Consider the following 25,901-nt stretch of genomic DNA (forward strand, 5'->3'; position numbering starts at 1 on the left):
ACTATCTGTCTGCCTGTGCAAGTATCTCCGTCTGTTTGTGAAAGCCTCTGTATATCAGTCTTTGCCAGCTTGTCTGTCTGTCTGTTCAAGCCCCTGACTGTCGGTGCAAGCCTCTGTAGTTCTGGGAAAGCCACTGTCTGTGTGTGCAAGCCACTGTCTGCCTGCCTGTGCTAGCCTCTCCATCTGTTTGTGAAAGCATCTATATATCAGCTTGTACAAGCTTGTCTGTCTGTTCAAGCCTCTGTCTGTCTGTGTAAGCCTCTCTGTTTTGTCTGTCTAAGCCTTGTCTGCCTGTGCAAGCATCTATGTTTGTGGTGCAAGCCTCACTGTCTGTTGGTGCTAGCCTCTCTCTATCTCTCTCTCTCTGTGAAAGCCTGTCTGTCTCTGCATTCTACTCTGTCTGTCAGTGCCAGCCCCTCAGTCTATGAAAGCCTGTCTGTCTCTGCATTCTACTCTATCTGTCTGTGCCAGCCTCTCGGTCTTTGAAAGCCTGTCTGACTCTGCATTCTACTCTGTCTGTCTGTGTCAGTCTCTGTGTTGGTCTGCTAAGGCTCTCTGTCTGTCTGTCTGCGTAAGCTTCTCTTTCTGTATGTCTGTACAAGCCTCTCTGTCTGTCTGTCTGTCTAATCCTCCCTGTCTATCTGTGCAAGCCACTCTGTCTGTCTGTTTGTTTGTAAGAACGGTTCACAAAAGTACTGCACAAAAAGCATTAGGAAAGGCAAGAGCCTGGCAGCTAACAGCAAGCCAATAGGCATTTTAGGTCTGGTGTTAGCCAAGACCTTTTGTTTTTTTAGAGTTATGCGTATTACATAGATACTTATAGGAGTATTTGCCCAGACTTCATCCATTAGTATGTTGCTGTGTCATTGACATTTTGTTTTCAGCCATTGCAGAATGCATCATGGGGCAGAGGTTAGCACACTTCAGCCACTGGCTGATTTCACTTTGAGGTACAGCATGGCGCCCTTTCACAAGGAAGCCTACAACAAAGTGATGGATGGAATGCTTGAACTAATCTCAGACAGTGTGTGGTTGCATCCCTGTTCTTCAGTATTCTGCAGAATATGCCACCTCAGCCAGAACCCAGCCAAATGCAAATCAGTCTTGGGCCTGGTCCAATTGGAACAGTTCGGTCCAAACTGCCAGGCAATCTCTTCCCTAAAACGGAAAACAAATAACCCTGGACCTGTTTTGCTCTGATTAGAGTTCATCACCCAGGTATAGCTTTCATAGGAAAGAACATTCACACTCAAAGCAGTCCTCTTCGGCATCAGCAACTACAATGTCATGTGTGCTCTTTTTTTTATTTTTGCCTTGTTCACCCATGTTTTAATTATATCACATTTCGTAGTCTAAAGCACCTATACAGTACATCCTTTGTGTCAACATTCAGCTGTAGATGCATATTAAACCTACATCAAATAGCGTGTGGTGAGGCTTCAATTGTATATGCTGTGTCTAGTAGAACCCCAAACAAAAACAAACTTAAAGACAGTACCCCCTCTCCAAACCCTTCCATCCCCTACCCTGGTATTCTCAATTCCAACTCTCATGTGTGCTTTTTTTTAAATCAAAAAATATTTTGAATTAACCAATGATTTTTTTTTGATTGATGGCCTGGCAGATTCCCCAACAATAAGGTTTTGCACAAACTATGACAGAACAAGGCAAGAATTGGTAAAGCCAAAAAACTAGCGGCCAATGTCAGACCTGTCGGCTTTGCCAATGCTCTGTGTTTTTTTAGTTATGGTTTTGTGACTTTAAAACCTTCAGTATCTTGATCTACAGGCTATATACTGCCAAAATATTTTCAGGAAGCTTGTGTTTACGATCTTGAACAGGAACAAGAGCCAAGAGCCCTCACACTGCCAGAACCACCACTTCCTTTTGAAAGTTACCAAGCACCATCAAAGAGACCGTTTCAAAATGACCTATCAATTTCATACCCAAATTAAGGGCAAAAGTAGATTCATGCTTGTTTTATGTTTTCTTTTGTATCCCTGGTAGCACTGCCAAGGACGACGTGCCATGTGTTTTAGTGTAAATACTAGCAAAACATTTTTCCCACTTCAATTGGTACCATACCAAGGGGAACACACATATGGCCTCATTAGGATTGAAGCAGCACCCGCCGCAATGTTAAATATCCAGGATGTGACCGCCAGGGTGGCGGTCACATCCTAATCGCACATGAGGGAACGCCGCAGCCCATGCGGACGTTGCCTCATCCTCTGGGGTCACGGACGGACGCAAGTATTTAACATTGCGGCGGGTGCTGCTTCAAGCAGCACCCGCCACAATGTTAAAAGTGCATGTTTAACATTTACATGCACAAAGCGGCAGGCACCGCGCGGTGCCTGCCGCTTTGTGCAAGTAAATGCTGGGGGGTACCATAGGTACCCCCCATGTGCGCCCCCCACCCGCCAACACCCTGGGGGCCTGCAACGGGCCCCCAAAATCAAAAGTACACATGCTTTTCCACGGCGGAAAAACTGCCGCGGAAAAGCATGTTTACAAATGCTTCCTAATTTGGCTGGCGGTGTCTGATAGACACTGCCAGCCAAATGAGAGCTTTTCCGCCGCGGTTGTAATCTGACCGCGGCGGAAAAGCAGCGGACAGTAACCAAGACCCACCAGCCATCGTAATATGGCGGTGGGTCTTTGGTGAGTCCGCAGAGGATTTTCCGCCTCCTCCGGGCCGGAGGTGGCTTCCCCCGGCCCGGAGGAGGCGGAAAATCCTCCATCATAATGAGGCCCTCAGTTAGCATTCTATGATTGATTGATTTAGAGTGTAGAGTGAGAATACACCATTTCTAACTGATTTGTTTTGTGAGCAATACAAAATGGAATCCTGTCTCGCTTTGTGGGAGCTTTGCCCACAATCGAGTTAATATCTACACTTGAGCATACAAGTGTGCAGCAGCAGGATCCAAAGCACCGGTCCCTAAAGCCTGTAAAACATATTGTTTAAGTTACCTATATACTAGTACTAACTTTGGGGTCGATTACGATGGCAGTGAATCCGCATCCTCCGGGCCGGTGGAAGCCACCGCCGGCCTGGAGGATGCGGATTCACCGCTGCGGCATAGAAAACACCTGCCAGATTATGATGGCGGTGGGATCAGCGGCGGACAGTAGGTCCGTCCGCCGCTGATCCACGGGGTGTGGTCCGCAATATGGTAGCGGTGGCGGTGTCTGCAAGACACCGCCAGCCACATTAGGATGGGTGCGGAAACATGCTTTTCCGCTGCGGCTTTACCGCTGTGGAAAAGCATGTGGACCTTTGCTTCTGGGGGCCCCTTGTGGGCCCCCAGGGTGTTGGGGAGTGGGGGGTGCACATGGGGACTACCTATGGTACCACCCTGCTTTGGCATGCACAAGGTGGCAGGCACCACGCGGTGCCCGCATGTCAAAGGAAAACATGCATTTTTCACTTTGTGGCGGTTGCTGCTTAAAGCAGCACTCGCCATAATGTTACATATAGAGGATGTGACCGCCAGGGTGGCGGTCACATCCTAATTCCAATGGAGGAACCGCCGCTGCCCCTGCGGACGGTCCCTCCACCTCGGGGTTGGCGGACGGACTTTGTCCGCCCACCATCCAAATCGACCCCTTGGTTAGTAAATGTCTTAATTCCAGAGCAGTCAGATTGCTTGTATTTGATTGGGGGGTATAACCAGCCAAAATGTGCTAGGTAGCGCGCGGATTCCCTGAGGTGCCCATTCTGACAATTGCCACTGGATATGGTAAACGCCGCAAACCAAGGGGCCTATTATGATTGCGGAATTTCCGCATCTTCCGGGCCGGCGGAAGCCACCGCCGTCCCGGAGGATGCGGAAAAACCGCAGCAGACCCACCAAAGACCCACCGCCACATTAGGATGGCTGGTGGGTTTTGGTTTCAGTCCGCAGCTTTCCCGCCGCGGTCGGCTTACAACTGCGGCGGAAAAGCCCTAATATGGTGGCGGTGTCTTCCAGACACCGCCAGCCATATTAGGATTGCTGCCAAGATATGCTTTTCCGCGGCTGGTTTTCCGCCGTGGAAAAGCATACCGATCTTCACTGCAGGGGCCCGTTGCAGGCCCCCTAGGTGAAGGGGGGTGGGGGGAGCACATGGGGGTACCTGCCACTTTCTACATACAAATGCAATGCGTGCATTTTTAACAATGCTGCGGGTGCAGCTTGAAGTCGCACCCGCCGCAATGTTAAAATAGAGGATGTGACCGCCAGGGTGGCGGTCACATCCTAATTGCACAGGAGGGAACGCCGCAGCCCATGCGGACGTTCCCTCATCCTCGGTGATCGCGGACGGACTCAAGTCCGTCCGCGATCATAATCGGCCCCCAAGTTTGTAATTCCTAATATCCTATTGGGATTTATAGATTTTAATATGGCTCATACGCAGCAGAAAAACTGCCAAGAGTTTGGTTCTACACAGTCAAACTTCATCCATACATGAGTAAAATATTTCAAAGGGTTATGCTTCGTGTACGTTTCTGGCAAACATGACTTCACCCCACGCCTCAGGAAAACCCCTTCTCATGAGCTGTCGTATTAATGATGACCTGAAGTTTACTCTTATCACAACAAGTTGTAACACTATTGTCAGACAAAGTAACTTTCACAAGGATTATATTTTACATGCTATGTATATGGTATGACCTAAATGGAACCCTAATATGATTGTATGTATTATAATATTTACAGCCCTGATGAAGTCTAGTGGTCTTCACGACCTAGACGAAACACGTGTTGGCAGTGGCAGTGGCTATAAATTTCATTTATGGTGAAGAATGAACTCAATGAGAAATGGAAAATAAATGAAGATGAGATGAAGACACTCTGAACTCTTGGATGTGATATTTGATTTCTTTTGAATACTTATGGACTCTTAGATCAGGATATATTGTATGTTGTATGACAAAGTAACTACATGTCTCACCGATGATGAAGCATGCCACCAAGGGTCCTTTTGGTGGGTGAGGGGTATTTAAACAAAGCTGTGTGCTTTCCACCATTGTAGGAGACACACGTAGTCTCGAGGAACACTTCTATACTTTCCCATAAGGGTGGATCCCTTTTTTTTTACTGTTGTAAGATAGACTCAGAATGAGATATAAATATTGACCTGAATGGGGAAAACCTTTTACTAGTCAAGTACCTGACAAACCCTTTAGCAGAGAGCGAGGTCCTCTCTGAACTTAGAACGGAAACCAGTATTACAACGGATATCCCCACTATTTTTAATTATTGTTAACGTCGTGTGGGCATCACCCAGGGGAACTCAAAGCCCAGCCCCACAGCTCGGGGCCATTGTATATTTTTTTTAATCTTCTGAAAAATACGTCCCTGTTTTACCCCCCCTCCCCCCCCCCCGAGATCCTCTTCATAAAGCACAGGCTCAAGACTAACTTACCAATTCAAGGCTTGGGAATCTGATGGTCTGTATCTCATGAACCACTTGTGCATTACATGAGGATGGTGTGTTCTGGGCAACAATCAGTCCTGTGAGACATAACGGCTGACTTTTGTGTAAGAGAGTTCCCAAACAGCTTTCTTAACCCCTTCGGTGCTCATGGCGGCTCCCGGCCGCCATGAGTCACGGTGGGAGTGTGCTCATGATGGCCAGGAGCCATCATGACCACGTCCACGATCGGAATGTTCAGCCCCGGCGCGGAATTCCAGCCACAACCAAGGTGTTAATGGGTAGACACACAAGAATCCACACCCTAATCTAGTGCAAGTAACGTGTGTAGCTGTAACTATAAAAACAAACAGCATAGTCGCAATGAAAACAATTAATATACAAACTATTAAAAAGAAATGCAGCACTGTGCCGGTGTTTCAGAAATGAATTGTATTGAATGATGGACCAAATCTTTGCTAACCAACCCCTCCTTTCTAGCCCCTAGCTAAACCATATTAGCTTCAAAACTGCCCTTCTGAGTTTCTTGAGGTGACTTCTAGCCCACATACCTTAGCTTAACAACACACCTCTTGTTCTAATCTTCAATAAGGTCACTCTCTGTCTTAGTTGTGCCATTCCCAAGCAGGTTGGAAAGGTCAAACTGGCTCAGACAGAAGATGCTCTCTAAAGGATGTACGCAGCTTTGCTCGCATGAACCGATCTCCCAGGAAGTTAAAGATTCCTCTCTACCTTGTATCTGACCATACCAGGCTTAAATCCACTTTTCTCATTATTATGAAAAGGGAAGGCCTCATAATGAATGATGTAAAATGCAACAATTAGCATATTAATCCTGTTGCGCCTTCACTAAATCCTATCACACATTGTAAATCATATGAATACACATATCTGACGATACTCAGCTGGTTGTCACCCTGGCTGAAGGCCCCTCTGCTGCTGCCGCAAGGTTCAGAGACGGGTTGACTGCAGTTGCTCAGTGGTTGGCTTAAAACTGTTTACAATTGTGATGCTGGTAGGGAAGAACATCTCCCTCTGGAACGAACATTGGTGGCCGGCTTCCTTAGGCACCATACCTACAGCCAAGCCAGTGGTTAAGAACTTGGGAGTTTGGCTAGATGCGGACCTTAATTTTCAGTGCCACACGAAGAAGGTGGCAGCGACATGTGTGGGCCTGCTGAGAGGCCTCCGTCCCATTCTGAGGTTCTTTAATGCACCTGTTCGACAGCTTATTATCCAGGCTACAAACTTATCGCGCTTGGACTATGCCAATGCTTTACTTCTTGGCGCCAATAAAGCTGAGATCTCACGACTTCAGCGGGTCCAGAACTCGGCAGCTCGTTCTCTTGTGGGACTCTCACGTAGATGTTCTGCCAGAGCCACTATTAGTGCCTTACACTGGCTACCGATCAATCAAGAATTCAGTTCAAGACGCTTTGTTTGGCGTTTAAGATTCTTAAAGGTACTAGCCCTGAGCTTCTCTGTCCTTTTTTAACTCCTTATATTCCCCAACGTAATCTGCGTTCCTTGGGCCAACATTTGGTGACTATACCTAAGTTCAGGATTTGTCGTGTTGGCGGCCGCTCTTTTCGACTACTTGCGGCCAAACTGTGGAATTGGCGAACTACTATTATTCCGGAAAGCCATTAAGACCTTTCTCTTTCCTCTGAACTAGGGCCCCTTCTTTGTGTTTCAGCCTATTAAGTCTCCTGTTCAATGAACGGTCAGCGCCGGGACGCCCCTTAATTGGGACAGCTGCGTGCTTCAAAAAATTTTTAACATAACATAACATATGAATATTTGATATGCTTCCATGCCATAATAAAGCAAATGTTATAGAATGTACATGTGCAACCAACACTGAATGCAGCACACATTTCTAATGAAAAATGTAATGGAGGTACATAAGTAGAAAAACACAAAGATAATGGCACTGGAACATATGTTGTGCTTAAAAACACACACCTTAACCCGTATGCTTTCTCTCTCAAACCAATATGCTTTATTGATGTTTCTACAGTTTACCTTTACATTAACCAACATATTGATTCCTCAAACCAGTGCTACAGATCAACCAGTATAGTGCACTCAAACAATAAAAATATTGCGAATCAAAGACATACGCACAAAGAAACATCCAGTAGGTGTCATATCTAGACGAATGTAGTTATGTGAACCTCTAGGATTGAGATCAATCAATATGTGTCATATATACATTAATTGAATTTTGGCAGGTTTCGCACAGACTCTTAGGGGCAGATTTACAAGCACCTTGCGCTCCTTTTACGCCGCTGTTGCGTCACTTTTGTGACGCAGCGGTGGCGCAAAAGATGCACCATGGTGCGGGGTACTTATAACGTGGCGCATCTGGGAGATTTGTCACGTTGTAAAGCCCTGCACCAAATGGAGGCGTTCCTGCACAGGGAGGGAGGGGGGGGGGGCGTTCCGGCGCAGGAACGCCTCCTAAAAGGGGCTGAGTGAAATCTACAAGATTTCACTCAGTCACTTTTGGGCCCATGCTGCGTCAAAACCCTGCGCCTGCATGAAGCAGGTGTAAGGATTGACGCAGCATTGTAAGAATAGGGCCCCCCAGAGCATTGCTGGAGCTGCGTTGCGCTTGCGACGCAACTTCAGCAATGCGCCGCTTTTACCGCACAGATGCGGGACGCATCTGTGCCGTTTCTGCCCCATGGTGCGCCGCATTGTTAATGCGGTGCATCCATGGGGGAGGAGCCGTGATGCACAATAACTGCCGCATCCCTGCTGATATGCAGGGATGCGCCAGGTATTGTTTTTTATTTATTTATTTTATTTTATTTTTAGAGTTTTATATAGCGCGAACTTGAACCGATTAGGTTATCAGAGCGCTTTACATAGCACCAGTTCCGTTACATGTTATCAAAGCATTTTACATAGAATCAGTTACAAATACATAAAGAACACATTACTTTTTGTTCTAATGAATTGGGTATCTCTTCACACGAGGGAAGGTATACACCTGGCTTTACTCCGACAGTCACATAGGCAACTAGTCGTTAAAGCTATATCTCTAAACACAGGGAGGGGATACACTTGGATAGTTCTAGTGAATAGGGTATCTCTTCACACGAGGGAAGGTATACACCTGGCTATACTCCGACAGTCACACAGGCAACTAGTCGTTAAAGCTATATCTCTAAACACAGGGAGGGGATCCTGCCCCTCAGTACACAGGCTCCCAGGCAGCCTGGTGGAGCTGTGTGGTTCCCCTCCTGCCTCAATGCAGCTGAGAGTGGATGAATCTCAAGAGAGTACTTCTCTCTTTGCTGCTCTGTGTGCTGCAGGACCCGCGAAACAGGCAACATAGAAGAGGGACTCTCACTGGGCAAGACGTGTTCCTGCTCCTACTCCAGAAGGGAAATCTATCCCTTCACATTTCTCAGAGGCACAAGTTGTGTGTTGGAAATTACTTGTAAATGTCTTTTTTAATGGATATTGAACTTTAACTCTGACCTCTATGGGGATCGCATGGATTGTTATTAAAAGTGTATTGTCATGGTAATAGAAAAAGGACAAGCAGCCAATGCCAGCCCTTACAGCTGGTGTATGCAACGCTGTTTAGCTTCCCCTTGAAAAGGTGTTTGTGGGGATTTTCACCCTCACAAATAAGGCAAGCAAACCAAATGCCAGTTAAAGATATGACTGAACTGTTTCATCACTATGGGCCCGATTCACAGAATTAACTTAAGACTCAATCCTAAACTTACTACTATTTTGGCATTCACAGAATGAACTACTACTTTTGGTATTCACAGAAGTTAGGATGTTGTCTTAAGTTTGTCTTAAGACAAACTTAAGACAGACTTAAGACAGACTTAAGACAAAATCCTAACTTCTGTGAATACCAAAAGTAGTAAATTCATTCTGTGAATGCCTAAAGTAGTAAGTGCATTCTGTGAATACCAAAATAGTAGTAAGTTTAGGATTGAGTCTCAAGTTCATTCTGTGAATCGGGCCCAGTGATAATGCCTGCATGTTGCATATGTATGTCAGCTGTTATAAATGAGTCACGCATTTCTGCATCAGATTCCCTCACACCCTGCAACATTTAGACTTCAGGGAAGCCACAACAGGTTGAAGACATCCGGATGCAAAACCTTAAAGGCAGCCATCTAATGGTTATCAAAGCCCCTTCCGGGGCCACAGAGCCGGCACAGGCTGCGGGACCACAAATTTGGTAGTTGGAGTCGTTTGCCTCCGGTGTCCTGTGGCCCATCCTAAAATGATATGGCAAACGGTGCCATGTACACCTACATCTTTACTACCGAGATAGCAAAGGCTTTTAAGGGGGTTGAGTGAAGGGTAGGGACTCCGTGCTCAAGAGTCAACCAGCAGACGTAATACTGTATTGTGCAGCTTACAAAAAAAAAACAGTATTTTAACATCACAGCAAAAACTAAATATTATACACACTAATAGGGTTCATGGACTACATGGTTCTAAAATATAGTGGTCAATAACCAACGCTAATAGACCCCACACCCACCACAGTGTCTTAGCTCAATTGTGGCAGCAGTTCACAGCCTCCTCAATGACCAAGATGATGGCCCTCACAGCAGGTAGTAAGTACTGAGGCTGGCTCCAAGCAGGAGGGTCCCAAAACACGGTCACAATAAATGTGAAAACTGCCCCTGCTGTCATCAGCCGCCTTCCTGAAGTAGCAATCAGGGAAACACAAAAAGGGCAGGTCCTGCCTAGAAACCTCCCATCTTGAATCTGCTGATGTGCCTCTCTCGCCCTCCATCCACCAAAAGGCAGTGCTCAGGAGATTAATCAACAGTCTCTTGCTAAAACGTTCCTCATAGAATTTCTAAGGGTAGCCCTGTATCCACCCTCTCACACTCCAAAGTCTGAATACCCTCCCTTCGGTTCCACAAATCCAAGCTATACTGGTCTACAATCTGAAGAAACTGCATCCATTCTTCCAACTTATGTTACATCAAACCTAACTATCAAAAATGGGTCCCACTGATCCAAGCAACAACATGCCCTGCTACCTCCCACATTTTACATCCCTGCACTAGACACATGCACACACAGGCATGCACGTATGTGCGCACGCACACAAACACACAATGTCATGACAAGGGTCTGGATGTTACAATTATGCAGAACTTTACCTGAGTGGGGCCAGTAGGTAGCATACCTTCTGGAAAAGGAAAAAAGGTTTGCTCAGTTCTGCCAATTCACGAAAATGTAGGTAAGATTCCTCTATTGCTCCATCCCAATACCGCATGACGCGGGCAGTGGTCATCCCATGTCAAACAATAGGTGCACCTTGGATAGACTCACTATGGAATGGACGGGACTTGGCCTCGGCCCACACACCTGGTTAGCGCACTGGATGGGCCAACAATAACCAGGATACATATTCCACGTGCAGTTGGATATCTCAGGGCGTAAGCCTGCTTCACGTTGCAGGAAATTGTCTGGTCCCAATGCTCATACTAAAGCTCTGCTCAAAAAGAGAGGCGGGAACGAAGACGCTGGATGAGGGTGTGGGGAGTTGGAAGAGCAGGTGTCGAGAAGAGAAAAGGAGAGACGGAAGGGGGGCCAGGGGGAGAAGGAGGGAGACAAAATAATCCCTCAGGTCCTGTAATGTGAGGTCTGATATCAGCAGTGAAAGAACACATCAAACAAAAACTGTGATATCGAAATGCTCCTGAGTGGGACAATACAAGAAGAGGGAGGAGAGTCACTGAATGAGGAGCAGAGAAGTGAGACAGACAGCCAAGCTGTCCAATAATGAGCCGGAGCAGACCCAAAGCCCTCTCTATGTGAATGTAATGTATTGGAAACAACAGGTCAAGCCACCAACCGGCTAAAGCCGCCTATAGCTGAGACCTTAAAGGGAATTGGGGTTGAAGTACTCCCTCTGGAATGAATATAATATATGCAATTTTTTAAATGCAAGGAATTCCCAAAAATAATAAACCACAGTGGAAAAGCAAGGTAAACTACAGGAGCTTGAGATGAATCACTGTGAGATTAACCATCTGTAATTAATCTCAAAGTGGTTAGTACATCTGAACAAACTGCACCCAAGAGGCCATTTTTTGTACAAAACCCTATGGGGTCAATAACTTGCTGTTCCGCTTGATGGAATCGTATGTGGTCCGTGGCATGGACATTGCTTCTCTCTTAGGCTTTGATGTACATGCAATCAAGCCACTTCTAAATGATCGAATCCCATTAATTAATTGACCTGGTGCCTCCACATAACGAACCTAATGAGTTCAGTGACCAGGTCAGTTCTTGTATATCAAACCCAGGAGATATGCTTCAACGTTATTACTAGCCTATCGAAGCCTGGGGGTCGCTAACTTGGTCCTTCCTCATCTATCAAAGCCTAGAAAGTGGCCTGGTCATCCTTTATGTTGAGGGCTAGTATGTTTGTGACCATGTGACAGAGCACTGACCATGGATGAGCACTTGGGTGAGTCTTTGATCTGCACACTTCAGGTGTCCTCCTTAGTCCCAGGCACGAGTGGTGCTGCGGATGACACTGGTTGCATGCAGTGGTGCCGCGGATGAGACTGGTTGCATGTAGTGGTGCTGTGGATGAGACGTGTAGCATGCAGTGATGCCGGGGATAAGACTGGTTGCATGCAGTGGTGCTGCGGATGAGGCTGGTTGCATGCATTGATGCTGCAGGTGAGACTGTCTGCATGCATTGGTGCTGCGGTTGGGACTCGTTGCATGCTATGGTGCTGCGGATGAGACTGGTTGCATGCAGTGGTGCCGCAGATGAGACTAGTTGCATGCAGTGGTGCTGCGGATGAGACTTGTTGCATGTAGTGGTGCTGTGGATGAGACTGGTTGAATGCAGTGGTGCCGCGGATGAGACTGGTTGCATGCAGTGGTGCTGCGGATGAGACTGGTTGCATGCAGCGTTGCCGCATGTGAGACTGGTTGCATGCAGTGGTGCCGCAGGTGAGACTGGTTGCATGCAGTGGTGCTGCGGAAGAGACTGGTTGCATGCAGTGGTGCAGCGGATGAGACTGGTTGCATGCAGTGGAGCTGGGGATGAGACTGGTTGCAAGCAGTGGTGCTGCTGGTGAGACTAGTTGCATGCAGTAGTACCGTGGATGAGACTGGTTGCATGCAGCGGTGCCGCGGCTGACACTGGTTGCTTGCAGTGGTGCCGCAGGTGAGACTGTTTGCATGCAGTGGTGCTGCGGATGAGACTAGTTGCATGAAGTGGTGCAGCGGATGAGACTGGTTGCATGCAGTGGAGCTGGGGATGAGACTGGTTGCAAGCAGTTCTGCTGCGGGTGAGACTAGTTGCATGAAGTAGTGCCGCGGATGAGACAGTTCTGCTGCGGGTGAGACTAGTTGCATGAAGTGGTGCTGCGGATGAGACTGGTTGTATGCAGTGGAGCTGGGGATGAGACTGGTTGTAAGTGGTGCTGCGGGTGAGACTAGTTCCATGCAGTGGTGCTGCGAGTGAGACTGCTTTGACGTGTCTTCACACTCTGGCTTGAATATGGATCATTAATCATGGATGTGCCTGGGTCAACTGAAGCACCAGACAACATGGCAATAGAGGCAGACTACGTCATTTCCAGCGTGAAAGGATGTGACATACAAGGGTGGAAACGAAAGTCGTCCGTCCTACCCAGAGGGTAACGAGTCACAGGGGAATCGCATCAGCGAGGTCGTGAAGCGGGAGGACCTACCAGGCCATCCACAGACCTCATAAAGGGCTGCCATGGAGAAGGAGCAGAAGATTGTCTGTACCTTCTTATTCTTAATTGTGTAAAAGTTCTCAGGCGACCAGATATCAGAGACATGATTGGCCTAAAGTCAATACAAATAAAGATAGAAGGGAAAACCTAGTTTCTAAAAACAGAAAACCCATCTAAGTAGCCAAATGCTTCTGGAGATTCGGAGTTCAGATTACTCCTGCTGGGTCCCAGATTGGAATTTCCTTCCTCGACCCGAAGAGGATATTAAAAGATTACTGATGTGTCTTCCCTCCACACTCCCATGTATATTTGTAAATCTACCCAAGTTGCCTTCTTTCCTAGGAACTCATAGCCTCTTGCTCACACACTGTCCCACTTCTTTCCTTTCTTCGTGGCAGCGCTATGAAGCTCAAGTGGTGGGCGCAATCCTTCCTGGCTGGAATACCCAGACTGATCGTGGGCTTCAAGAGGGATAACTACAACGTAACCAAGTGCGTCATGTTCGACGTCACAAACGCTGGCTTGCAACGGGTGAGTATATTTATGGTCTGTGCACACTCATCCACAATACACATGACTACACTCAGCGTGTCCTTGGTATACTAGCTATTAAATACCATATTTCACCAGCCAACTCCCTAAGCATCCTTCCCACCACCCATGAGCTAAGCTCTGTGGCAGGTTAAAAGGAAGGACAAAGTATGAAAAAGCAACACCTGCCACACGCCTATCAGAGTTGACTTGAGACTGGTACGTGGAGCCTGAGACCTAAAAGAAATCCAAACATTCTGGTGAACACACTCATTCTGCATCCATGCATGTCAAGCAAGATCCGATGTCAAAATATGTGGATTTGTGGAACATTTTTTTAATGTTTGAGCTGAATTGTTCTAATGTTAACGAGATTTATTGAGCGCGCAAATACCCGGGGGTGTCTTGGCGCTATGAACTCAGCAAGCCCACCCCGGTGTCTAATTCTGGAATAGCCTGGTTTTTAGCTCTCTCCTGAAGATGGTGAGGGAGCTTGCACTTCAGGGCTCAATAGGCAGAGTATTCCACAGTTTTGCGGTGCCATAGGAAAAACTCCAGCCACTCCAGCCTGCAGATCAAATTCTAGGTACTTTCATGAGTCTAGCACATGTGGAGCGTAGGTGTCTGGCCGGTTCGTACCAGGTAAAAAGATTTCCAAAGAAAGAAGGTCCTGTGTGACTCAGTGCCTTATAAGCTAAACATAGTGCCTTAAATTTAATTTGTTGTGCTACCGGGAGCCAGTGAAGTCTGTGGATTACTTTAGTGACTGATTTGTACTTAGGTATGTTTACCAACAACCGAGCATCTGTGTTTTGCACAGTATGAAGCTTTTTTAGACATTGCTTCTGTATGCTCAGGTTCTACCCCGTCCACCCCCACTGCCTATTTTTAGGTTTCGCCTGAGCCAATGCGCTTGCGCATTGCTCCGGCGAGATTGTAGTAAGAGGAAAAGAAAAGTCTACCAAAACGGCTGCGGATCGCATACAGTTCATGTGATCTATGCGCGTGCACAGAGCCAGCCACATAACACACCACCATTTGTCTGTGCCTCGGCATCAGATTTTGAAGGCTGCCGGTCCCCCACCCCCACCGCCGCATCAGACTTCAAAGGAATGAGCTCCCGCTCCCCCCCCGCCCCCGCCACAGCAATGCCGAGAGCTTGTTTCTGGACGAAAGTGAAAGCCTACTGTGCTTGTTTACAGTAGCCTTTCTCCTCAAATGCTGGTGCTGTGTTGCCATCTCTCTAGGGACACTCAGCTTGAAAACACTTGACTTGCTAACTGCAATGCTACATCTGCTATGCTTTGCCTCTAGACACGTTGATCCCTCGCAGACTGTGCTGACTCTGCCCCTCCTAATTCTGAAACTGACCAACGCAGTCTCTTCTCTCTGTCTTATGATGTCTGCCCTGCCACCATTTACTTCGGATCCTCACCCTCACACCTCCTCACCCTCACACACCCTCACACCCTCACACACCCTCACTCCCTCACCCACCCTCTCACACCCTCACTCACCCTCAGACCCTCACCTCCCTCAACCCCCCTCACCATCACAATCCTCTCAACCTCACTCACCCTCACCCTCTCACACCCTCACACACCCCCTCACCCTCACCCCCATCACCCACACCCTGTCACCCTCACCCTCACCCTCCCTCACCCTCACACCCCCTTACCCTCACACACTCTTACACACCCTCACTCACCCTCACCCCCTCACACACCCATACACCCTCACACTCACACACCACATCCCTCAGGGACACCACCACATCACTCGGGGGCACCACTCAGGAGCACCACCACATCACTCAGAGACACCACCACATCACTCTGGGACACCACCACATGACTCAGGAACACCACCACATCACTCAGGAACACCACCAAATCACTCAGCGACAACACCATATCACTCAGGGACACCACCACATCACTTAGGGGCACCACTCAGGGGCATCACCACATCACTCAGGGACACCACCACATCACTCAGGAACACCACCACATCACTCGGGGACTGTGAACTGCCAATCATCGAAGTACCTCATCCTGTTTCCACATGCTCCATTTGCTTTGTTAGACTTTCAGATGACTCCCCACAGAATCCAGAAAGACGATCACCCATGCCCTTATCACCAGAAGACTTGACTATGGCAAAGCACTCTACACCGTTGTCACCCAGAAACAGCTCAGGAAACTACAGAACATCCAAAAACGCCGCAGTCAGACTGGTCCTTGACATCTCCTGCAGCAGCCACAGACACAACCTCTCAGACAACTCCACTGGCTTCCTATCAACAAGAGAATCACTTTCAAGCTTCACATATGCCTAAAAGGCCCGCCACAACGCAGGACTAGAATATCTGAACAAGTGCATCACTTTCCGCACACCCGCTAGACAACCCTGCTCTGCCCTAATCGCTCTGGCCTCTGTCCCATGAATCCACAAGACAAGGAAAGGAGGAAGATCCTTTGCCTACCTCACCGCCAAGACCTGGAACATTCTACCCCTCCACCTCAGGCAATCCATGTTGTAGACCTCAGGGGTGAGTAGTCACGCTTTACAAACCCCTGGTTGATTGATAAAGAAATTGCAGCTGGCTATGGACTCGACAACAGTAGCACAATCGTGAACAAACCTCACAATTAAGAATCTATATGATTCAGAATTGGTAGGTAACTTTAAATGACCATCTAATATTCCAAACGTAGGATTCTGAAATGGGTTTGTTGGTGGGCATTTCCCAGACTGATAGAATCGTTTTGAATTCAAGTGGGTCAGGTTGTGGGGGTTCACCTGGTGCAGGGGTTCACCCTTTTGTGCACTGGTCCTTTAGACTGACAAAGTAGAGATTGGCACGGAAGCTGTAATATTAAAACAAAGAGTTTATTAAACCTCATGATTTGGAACTACATCTATGCACAACCCTCAGGCAATGTAAGAGGCAGCACATGGAGTACAGAAAACATGGACCTTATATACTGTAGTAAGTGCAGTGTAAGCATGGAGGTTCAAAAAGAGGCAGTACATGTGTACACACTAAAATAGATATTCACATACAAGGATACATGAGAATCGCTCAGCCAACAGAGTGGGAGGAGTTACAATGTTGCTGAAATTAGCTAAAATAGCCTGACAGTAAAGTGTGTAACAGGTGCATTCTAGTATCAAGCGTTTCTGAGCATGTGCAGTGTTCAGGCTCAGTGCTGAAGGAGTTAACTATAGATGATGACTCAGGTGTAATAGAGAAGCCCCCCTAACGCCCCCTCAGCCTCCCCTGAACCTATCAAATCTACTACTCCATGCGTCCTTCAGTCGGCAGAATCGGAGATTACTGCCTGGGACCCTTTGACCTCTTCTACATTACATGACATAGTTAAAAGTATCAAATTCGGTTCCCCTCTGGATCCCTTCCCTCCCCAGATTCTGCTAACCCTAGACTCCTCTTCTCTAAAGCTCATCATGGAGTTACTGAATACGTCACTCAGGGAGGCCAAGGTCCCCAATTCATGGAAACACGCAATGGTCATACCATTGCTGAAAAAGACCAATGCAGATCCAAATAACCCCGCTAACTTCCATCCAATTTCGCTTCTTCCAGTTTATTCTAAGATTCTGGAAAAGCATGTAAATAAACAACTCACCAGCTATATTGAATCTCATAATATTCTACATTATTCACAATCTGGTTTTCGCTCAGGCTTTTCTACGGAATCCACACTTCTGGGAGTCTCTGAAACCATTCGCCATCTGGTGGGCAGAGGGGAGACCGTGGCACTTATTCTATTAGATTTAAGTGCCGCATTTGATACGGTCTCCCACCCTATTCGGGTTAACATTCTAAAGACGTCTGGTATCACCCATTCTGCCCTTGGATGGCTTACCAGTTTCTTGTCTGACCGGACGTTTCAAGTCTTCTCGGCTACCTCTGCGTCCAAAATCCACAAATCTGCATACGGTGTTCCTCAAGGTTCCACCTTGAGCCCCCTTCTCTTTAATTTGTACGTCAGACCCTTGGCTGCTATTGCGGAGCAAGCGGGGCTCTCCATATATTCATATGCAGATGATACACAGATCATTTTCTCACTCTCCACCAGCCATCACTCCACTACATCCTCCCTCTGCTATGGTCTCAACAACATTGCCTCCTGGATGCATGACAACAAGTTAAAATTGAACGGAGGGAAAACTGAACTTCTCATATTTGGCAATAATCCTGCCTTTTGGGGACCCTCTCATTGGCCTGCTCAAATGGGCCCCCCTCCTAACCCTTCGAAAACAGCTCGCAACTTGGGGATAATTTTTGATGACCAGTTGTCCATGAGGCAACATGCCGTTAGAGTCTCTTCCATTTATATAACCATTCTCAAATGGTTGAAAAAAATTACATGGATGCTTCCTTTGGACACCCAGAAAACCGTAGTCCAGGCGCTAATAACATCTCGCCTGGACTATGGTAAATGTTCTTTATCTGGGAGCGGGCAAAGAGGTAATCCGTAAATTACAAACAGTCCAGAACATGGCAGTCCGTCTGCTGTGTAAACTACCCTACAAGTCCTCCACGTCCCTGTACCGCCGTAGCCTCCACTGGCTATGCATTGACAGTCGCTGTAAATTTAAGGCTCTTTGTCTTATACTTAAAATTAATACTGGCAAGGCCCCTCAATATCTGAGATCTTTAATTCATCCGTACCTTCCCTCCCGCACTCTTCGTTCATCCAATCAATACAAACTCCAGATTCCTAGGACGAGGAGAGCCAGAATGGGTGGTCGATCTTTTGCTTTTCTGGCCCCATCCCTGTGGAACTCTCTCCCTCTATTCGGATTGAACCAAATTATCTAAAGTTCCGCAGAGATGTAAAAACTTGGCTATTCAATCAATAATCTTTTGCGGCAGGCACACCTCCCTTGTTGGTTTAGCGCCGGGAAACCTCCGGGTAGCTGCGCGCTCTATAAAATTAAATATAAAATAAAATATAAATAAATAAGCAGGCAACAAAAAAGAAGGGGAAGCACATGGCAAACACATGGCTTAACTAAAATGGATGCCAAAAAAACAAAATGGCTTCAGCTCGTGCTAATAGTAATCTCTGCCAAGTTTCGACAAGGTGAGCTTCTGAATCTCCACTGACTCACATTTCCCCTTGCACTGCACAAAAGTTCACAACCATTTCAAACCTCATTTGGCAACTGCATTTTGAAGTGACCACTTGATGCTCAGTTTCACAGCCTAAACCCAGCAGGCATGCAGACCTGCTCTCTATGGACCTTCCCCCTGTATCTTTTGAGCGCATTGAAGTACCCTGTGCTTGCACGTGCTGCAACCCAGTGCGCACAATTTGTTCGTATATGCTGGCTTTCTTTCTGCTTTCCTGGAAAATACAGTAAAGACTTTTGGTTCCCCACATTACCTCTGATATCAAGGAATTGGCAGTGTTTCCTACCCATTACAATTTTCCTTATGGAAATTGTGAAATCTATACTCCAGTGGGACAGACCTAACAAATACAATATTGTTACCTGTTTCTTTGACTGACCAGGATTCAGGGATGACTGCCTTTCTTCCCCATAGAAGCTTTCAATCATCCCTTGCCCTCATTTTCCTTGTTTCGGGCTCCTCTTTATCTTAGGAGACCTGATGATGGCCACCCATCTACTTCAGGGAATAACACTTCATTGACTACCACTAAGGACCGTAGATAGATTATATTATATATAAATGTGCCGTGTTGTTCTTGTTTTTAAGATACACAACTTTGATCACTAAATTTGTTCATGTGTTTATAACTTTGATAAGAGGACGGAGCACATTCCTCACTACACACCCACTGGGCTGTCACAAAGTAAAAGTTTGTGGCCACCCTGGGGCCATCCTGTGTATCCACCATGGGGGAGATTCTCCTTGCAGCCACCACTGAGGGCCACACCATGGAACCACTACTGATGGCTGCTCCATGGAGCCACCACTGAGGGCTGCTCCATGAAACCACTACTGGGGCCTCCCTGTGGAACCACAACTCAGGGCTTCTCCATGGACCCACCACTGAGGGCTGATCCATAAAAACATCACTGGGGCCTCTCTGTGGAACCACCACTGAGGGCTGCTCCATGGAACCACCACTGAGGGCTGCTCCAAGGAACCACCACTGAGGGCTAATCCATAAAACCACCACTGGGGTCTCTCCATGGAACCATGACTTAGAGCTGCTTCATGGAACCACCACTGGGGCCTCTCCATGGATTTCCTTGGAACTCTCCAAGAATTATGTCCGTGGATTCCCTCTTGGTGGACTGCCACTTCATGCTGCTACTGAGCACACTCACACCAGTCTCGCTCTCTTTTCCCTTTGTCAATAACTTCCTTTACACTAAAAAGATACATTTTTGGACAGTTGTATTTTTGAAGAGCAAGATCGCCACAGCAAAATCCATCCCCTTTCTGGCCTGCTCAAAAGGCGACCATCCACATATTCTTCTGTATCACTGCTTGAGAGCCCTCAACTTCATAATTTCTCCATTTAGCAAACATACTGAGTGGACTCTCGGAGCAATCTAGCTAGAATCATTCTCAAATAAAGACAAAACATGGGAGGGGAGAGGAGCCTCTAATGTTATTTCCAAACACCAATCCCATTTCATTCATTTTACCATAGTGCCTTTGAAATTCTACCTCCTAAGTCTAATCTTCACTCAGAATGCAATAAACACTTCATAAATGGTTGTTAAATGCATCAAGCATTCCAGAAACTACAGAAAACCAGTGAGGGTGTGACTTGCACAGTAAAGACCTTTTGAGTGCTCTGGTGGAAAAGACTGGTTTTACTTAAATCCTAGCCCTACCTTGCTAATGTAGACAGCTGCAATCAGAACAACTATAACAGGACATGTAAGATCTGCCCATCAGCCTGCTTCTTACCCTGAAACATGAAACACTTCCCCTAAGGCCCACAAGTAAGTGGGAGCATATGTGCTCATGGTCCAATTGACCAGCGCCAGAGTAGATGGACTGACTTGACTCCCTAAGATAGCAGCTCCTCACCTAAAGACTGATCATCGAGGACCATAACTAGGTACTGTTGGCCCTGAATTTTATGAACACTAATTTTCGTTCTGCTATGAGTGCTCCCTTTTGTACTGCCATGTCCAAGGGTGATGGGTCCACACACTCACAACACTACGATGATACAGATGTCTGCAAAACTCTAGTCTTCTGCTAACGAATCACAATCTCTCTTTAATTTCAGACTGCAACACAAGCAATGGTAAGTGAATTTTCATATTTATCTTTGAAGATAATGTTTATATAAAATGACTTCCTTGCACTTGTTAAGAACCCCGAGACAAAGATAACTTAATATGCTATGGAGATCCTGTTGCAGCAGAGTGTTGTCGGATCGTCTTTTTATGGGAATTAAAAGTCAGCTGCCTGTGATTACACTACACAGTTGTGGTATCTTCCATAGATTCACATGTTCGATATATTCCCTATAGTCAGATTGGGAATCCTGTCTGCTAATGGTAAGTAACAGTTAACAATCAGTTATCATAGTCAAGAGAGTAGCCTATCTACTTCAGTGTGTGATCCAAACTCAAGTTAGGGAAATGGAAAAGTTTAAAGCTCAACTCCCCACAAAGGCTGCCACATTTCAAGATTTTAAGGGCAAAGTGAAAAAAGAAACAAATAGGAAGAACCTCAAAAAAGGAAACCAGGGCTGCTCCATGGAACCACCATGAGGGCTGCTCCATGGACCCACCACTGACGGCTGCTCCAAGGAACCAACACTGAGGGCTGCTCCATGGAACCACCACTGACGGCTGCTCTAAGGAACCAACACTGAGGGCTGCTCCATGGAACCACCACTGAGGGCTGCTCCATGGAACCACCACTGAGGGCTGCTCCATGGAACCACCACTGAGGGCTGCTCCATGGAACCACCACTGACGGCTGCTCCATGGAACCACCACTGAGGGCTGCTCCATGGAACCACCACTGAGGGCTGGTCTATGGACCCACCACCGAGGGCTGCTCCATGGAACCACCACTGACGGCTGCTCCATGGAACCACCACTCAGGGCTGCTCCATGGAACCACCACTGAGGGCTGCTCCATGGAACCACCACTGACGGCTGCTCCATGGAACCACCACTGAGGGCTGCTCCATGGAACCACCACTGAGGGCTGCTCCATGGAACCACCACTGAGGGCTGCTCCATGGAACCACCACTGAGGGCTGATCCATGGAACCGCCACTGACGGCTGCTCTAAGGAACCAACACTGAGGGCTGCTCCATGGAACCACCACTGAGGGCTGCTCCATGGACCCACCACTGACGGCTGCTCCATGGAACCACCACTGAGGGCTGCTCCATAAAACCACGGAACCACCAATCAGGGCTGGTCCATGGAACCACCACCGAGGGCTGCTCCATGGAACCACCACTGAGGGCTGCTCCATGGACCCACCACTGAGGGCTGCTCCATGGAACCACCACCGAGGGCTGCTCCATGGAACCACCACTGAGGACTGCTCCATGGAACCACCACTGAGGACTGCTCCATGAAACCACCCCTGAGGGCTGCTCCATGGAACCACCACCGAGGGCTGGTCTATGGACCCACCACCGAGGGCTGCTCCATGGAACCACCACTGAGGGCTGCTCCATGAAACCACCCCTGAGGGCTGCTCCATGGAACCACCACCGAGGGCTGGTCTATGGACCCACCACCGAGGGCTGCTCCATGGAACCACCACTGATGGCTGCTCCATGGAACCACCACTGACGGCTGCTCCATGGAACCACCACTCAGGGCTGCTCCATGGACCCACCACTGACGGCTGCTCCAAGGAACCACCACTGAGGGCTGCTCCATGGAACCACCACTGACGGCTGCTCCAAGGAACCAACACTGAGGGCTGCTCCATGGAACCACCACTGACGGCTGCTCCAAGGAACCAACACTGAGGGCTGCTCCATGGAACCACCACTGACGGCTGCTCCAAGGAACCAACACTGAGGGCCGCTCCATGGAACCACCACTGAGGGCTGCTCCATGGAACCACCACTGAGGGCTGCTCCATGGAACCACCAATCAGGGCTGGTTCATGGAACCACCACTGAGGGCTGCTCCATGGAACCACCAATCAGGGCTGGTCCATGGAACCACCCCTGAGGGCTGCTCCATGGACCCAGCACCGAGGGCTGCTCCATGGACCCACCACTGAGGGCTGCTCCATGGAGCCAACACTGAGGGCTGCTCTAAGGAACCAACACTGAGGGCTGCTCCATGGAACCACCACTGAGGGCCGCTCCATGGACCCAGCACCGAGGGCTGCTCCATGGAACCAACACTGAGGGCTGCTCCATGGAGCCACCACTGAGGGCTGCTCCATGGACCCACCACTGAGGGCTGCTCCATGGACCCACCACTGAGGGCTGCTCCATGGGCCCACCACTGATGGCTGCTCCATGGAACCACCACTGACGGCTGCTCCAAGGACCCACCACTGAGGGCTGCTCCATAGACGCACCACTGAGGGCTGGTCCATGGAACCAACACTGAGGGCCGCTCCATGGACCCACCACTGACGGCTGCTCCATGGAACCACCACTGAGGGCTGCTCCATGGACCCACCACTGACGGCTGCTCCATGGAACCACCACTGAGGGCTGCTCCATGGACCCACCACTGACGGCTGCTCCATGGAACCACCACTGAGGGCTGCTCCATGGAACCACCACTGACGGCTGCTCCATGGAACCACCACTGAGGGCTGCTCCATGGAACCACCACTGAGGGCTGATCCATAGACGCACCACTGAGGGCTGGTCCATGGAACCAACACTGAGGGCCGCTCCATGGACCCACCACTGAGGGCTGCTCCATGGAACCACCACTGAGGGCTGCTCCATGGACCCACCACTGACGGCTGCTCCATGGAACCACCACTGAGGGCTGATCCATGGAACCAACACTGAGGGCCGCTCCATGGACCCACCACTGACGGCTGCTCCATGGAACCACCACTGAGGGCTGCTCCATGGAACCACCACTGAGGGCTGCTCCATGGAACCACCACTGAGGGCTGCTCCATGGAACCGCCACTGAGGGCTGCTCCATGGAACCACCACTGAGGGCTGCTCCATGGAACCACCACTGAGGGCTGCTCCATGGAACCACCACTGAGGGCTGCTCCATGGAACCACCACTGAGGGCTGCTCCATAGACGCACCACTGAGGGCTGCTCCATGGAACCACCACTGAGGGCCGCTCCATGGAGCCACTACTGAGGGCTGCTCCATGGAACCACCAATCAGGGCTGCTCCATGGAACCACCAATCAGGGCTGGTCCATGGAACCACCACTGAGGGCTGCTCCATGGAACCACCACTGAGGGCTGCTCCATAAAACCACGGAACCACCAATCAGGGCTGCTCCATGGAACCACCAATCAGGGCTGGTCCATGGAACCACCACTGAGGGCTGCTCCATGGAACCACCACTGAGGGCTGCTCCATAAAACCACCACTGCGGGCTGCTCCATAAAACCACCACTGGGGCCTCTCCATGGAACCAAAACTGAGGACTGCTCCATGGAACCACCACTGGGGCCTCTCCGTGGACCCACCATCATTCATTTGATGAATCTATGAAAAATGCCAAAACTGAAGAATTATTTCTGCAGCTTAGATCCCTTGCCCTCATAGATTCACATGCTTGCATGAGGATGACGTAGTGCTTAAAAAAATACCTAGACAATAGGAGTGAGGCCTAGCTAAGCTGAAAGGTTCCTCAGCAGTGCTTGCCCTACTGCTGTCTCGGTATTTGTCTGGACATCACAGCAGTAGGGCTTGAAAATGGTGGCTGTTGTGGCTAAAGTTGCTGCTCAACAAATGTCTATCAAGAGAAAACCTGCAAAGAAATCAGTCGCCATCACAACCCTCCCTGTTTTCTTATAGATATTATCTAGCATCTTGATGGCAATATACTGCCTGCCGCCAGGGCCGGCTCTAGGGCAGTGCGAACAGTGGTACCGCACCTGGCGCTGACATGGGGTGGGGGTGCCTTGTTTTATTGTTCTAAAAGCACCTTATGCCGCTTCCTAGTCCCAGTGATAAAAATATCAAGATAACTCATTTGATTAATGTTCTTCCTGGGGAGAAACTGGTGCTTTGTCTAAGAAATGTTGACTCGTAGTGCAGAGGGTTAACGTGCCTGCTGCAAAGAACGTGTCCCGTTCAGATCACAAAGTGCATATAATATAAAATATAAATTGATCAATGGATTACCATTTTGTCAGAGAGATCCTTATGTTACTTGCAGTTTATAAGTTAAAATCTTAAATATTAACTGTAATCAAAGGGCTGCATGCAAACTGCAAGGAATGTAGAATACTAAAAATATCGAAGTAAAAATATAGAAAGCAAAAATATCGAAGTCCTATCTACAAACAGGTAAGTAAAAAAATATCGAATCAAAATAGCGTAGGAGTAAAAATTACTATTCCCACTCCAGTGAGTGCAACAGTAGGGAAAGCGTTGGATAGCATAGGGGCAAAAATTACTATTACCACTCCAGTCAGTGTAACAGTGGGGAAAGCGTTGGATAGCGTAGGGGTAAAAATTACTATTCCCACTCCAGCGAGTGCAACAGTAGGGAAAGCGTTGGATAGCGTAGATGTAAAAAATACTATTCCACTCCAGAGAGAGCAACAGTAGGGAAAGCGTTGGATAGCGTAGGGGTAAAAATTACTATTCCCACTCCAGACAGTGAACAGTAGGGAAAGCGTTGGATAGCGTAGGGGTAAAAATTACTTTTCCCACTCCAGAGAGTGCAACAGTAGGGAAAGCCTTGGATAGCGTAGGGGTAAAAATTACTATTCCCACTCCAGAGAGTGCAACAGTAGGGAAAGCGTTTTTATAGCATTGGGGTAATAATTACTATTCCCACTCCAGTGAGTGCAACAGTAGGGAAAGTAAATACTTCATATATTAATAAAAATAAATTAAATATTAATACCAATAAAAAATGAATTAAAAGTAATTGCCAATTTAATATAATATAATAATTAATCAATTAAAAAATGCAAATACAAAATAATCAGTAAAATTCATTACCTATTAATACAAATTAACTACCAATTAACTATTAATTAATTAGCAATCAAAAATTAATTACCAATTAATTCAAAATAAATACCAATAAAACAATAA

At 47.9% G+C, this 25,901-nt stretch overlaps 1 protein-coding gene across 1 annotated transcript in view; it reads left to right on the forward strand.

Annotated features, from left to right (window-relative positions):
- Positions 1-25,901, forward strand: part of LOC147717901 (decapping and exoribonuclease protein-like) — a 154,189-nt gene that overhangs the window by 56,691 nt on the left and 71,597 nt on the right. Inside the window, exon 4 of the mRNA XM_086920583.1 lies at positions 13,550-13,682. Coding sequence (XP_086776709.1) covers positions 13,550-13,682 — 133 coding nt within the window. The remainder of the gene's footprint in view (positions 1-13,549; positions 13,683-25,901) is intronic.

The sequence above is a fragment of the Lissotriton vulgaris genome, chromosome 5, assembly GCF_964263255.1.
Source record: "Lissotriton vulgaris chromosome 5, aLisVul1.2, whole genome shotgun sequence".
Classification (NCBI taxonomy): Eukaryota; Metazoa; Chordata; class Amphibia; order Caudata; family Salamandridae; genus Lissotriton; species Lissotriton vulgaris.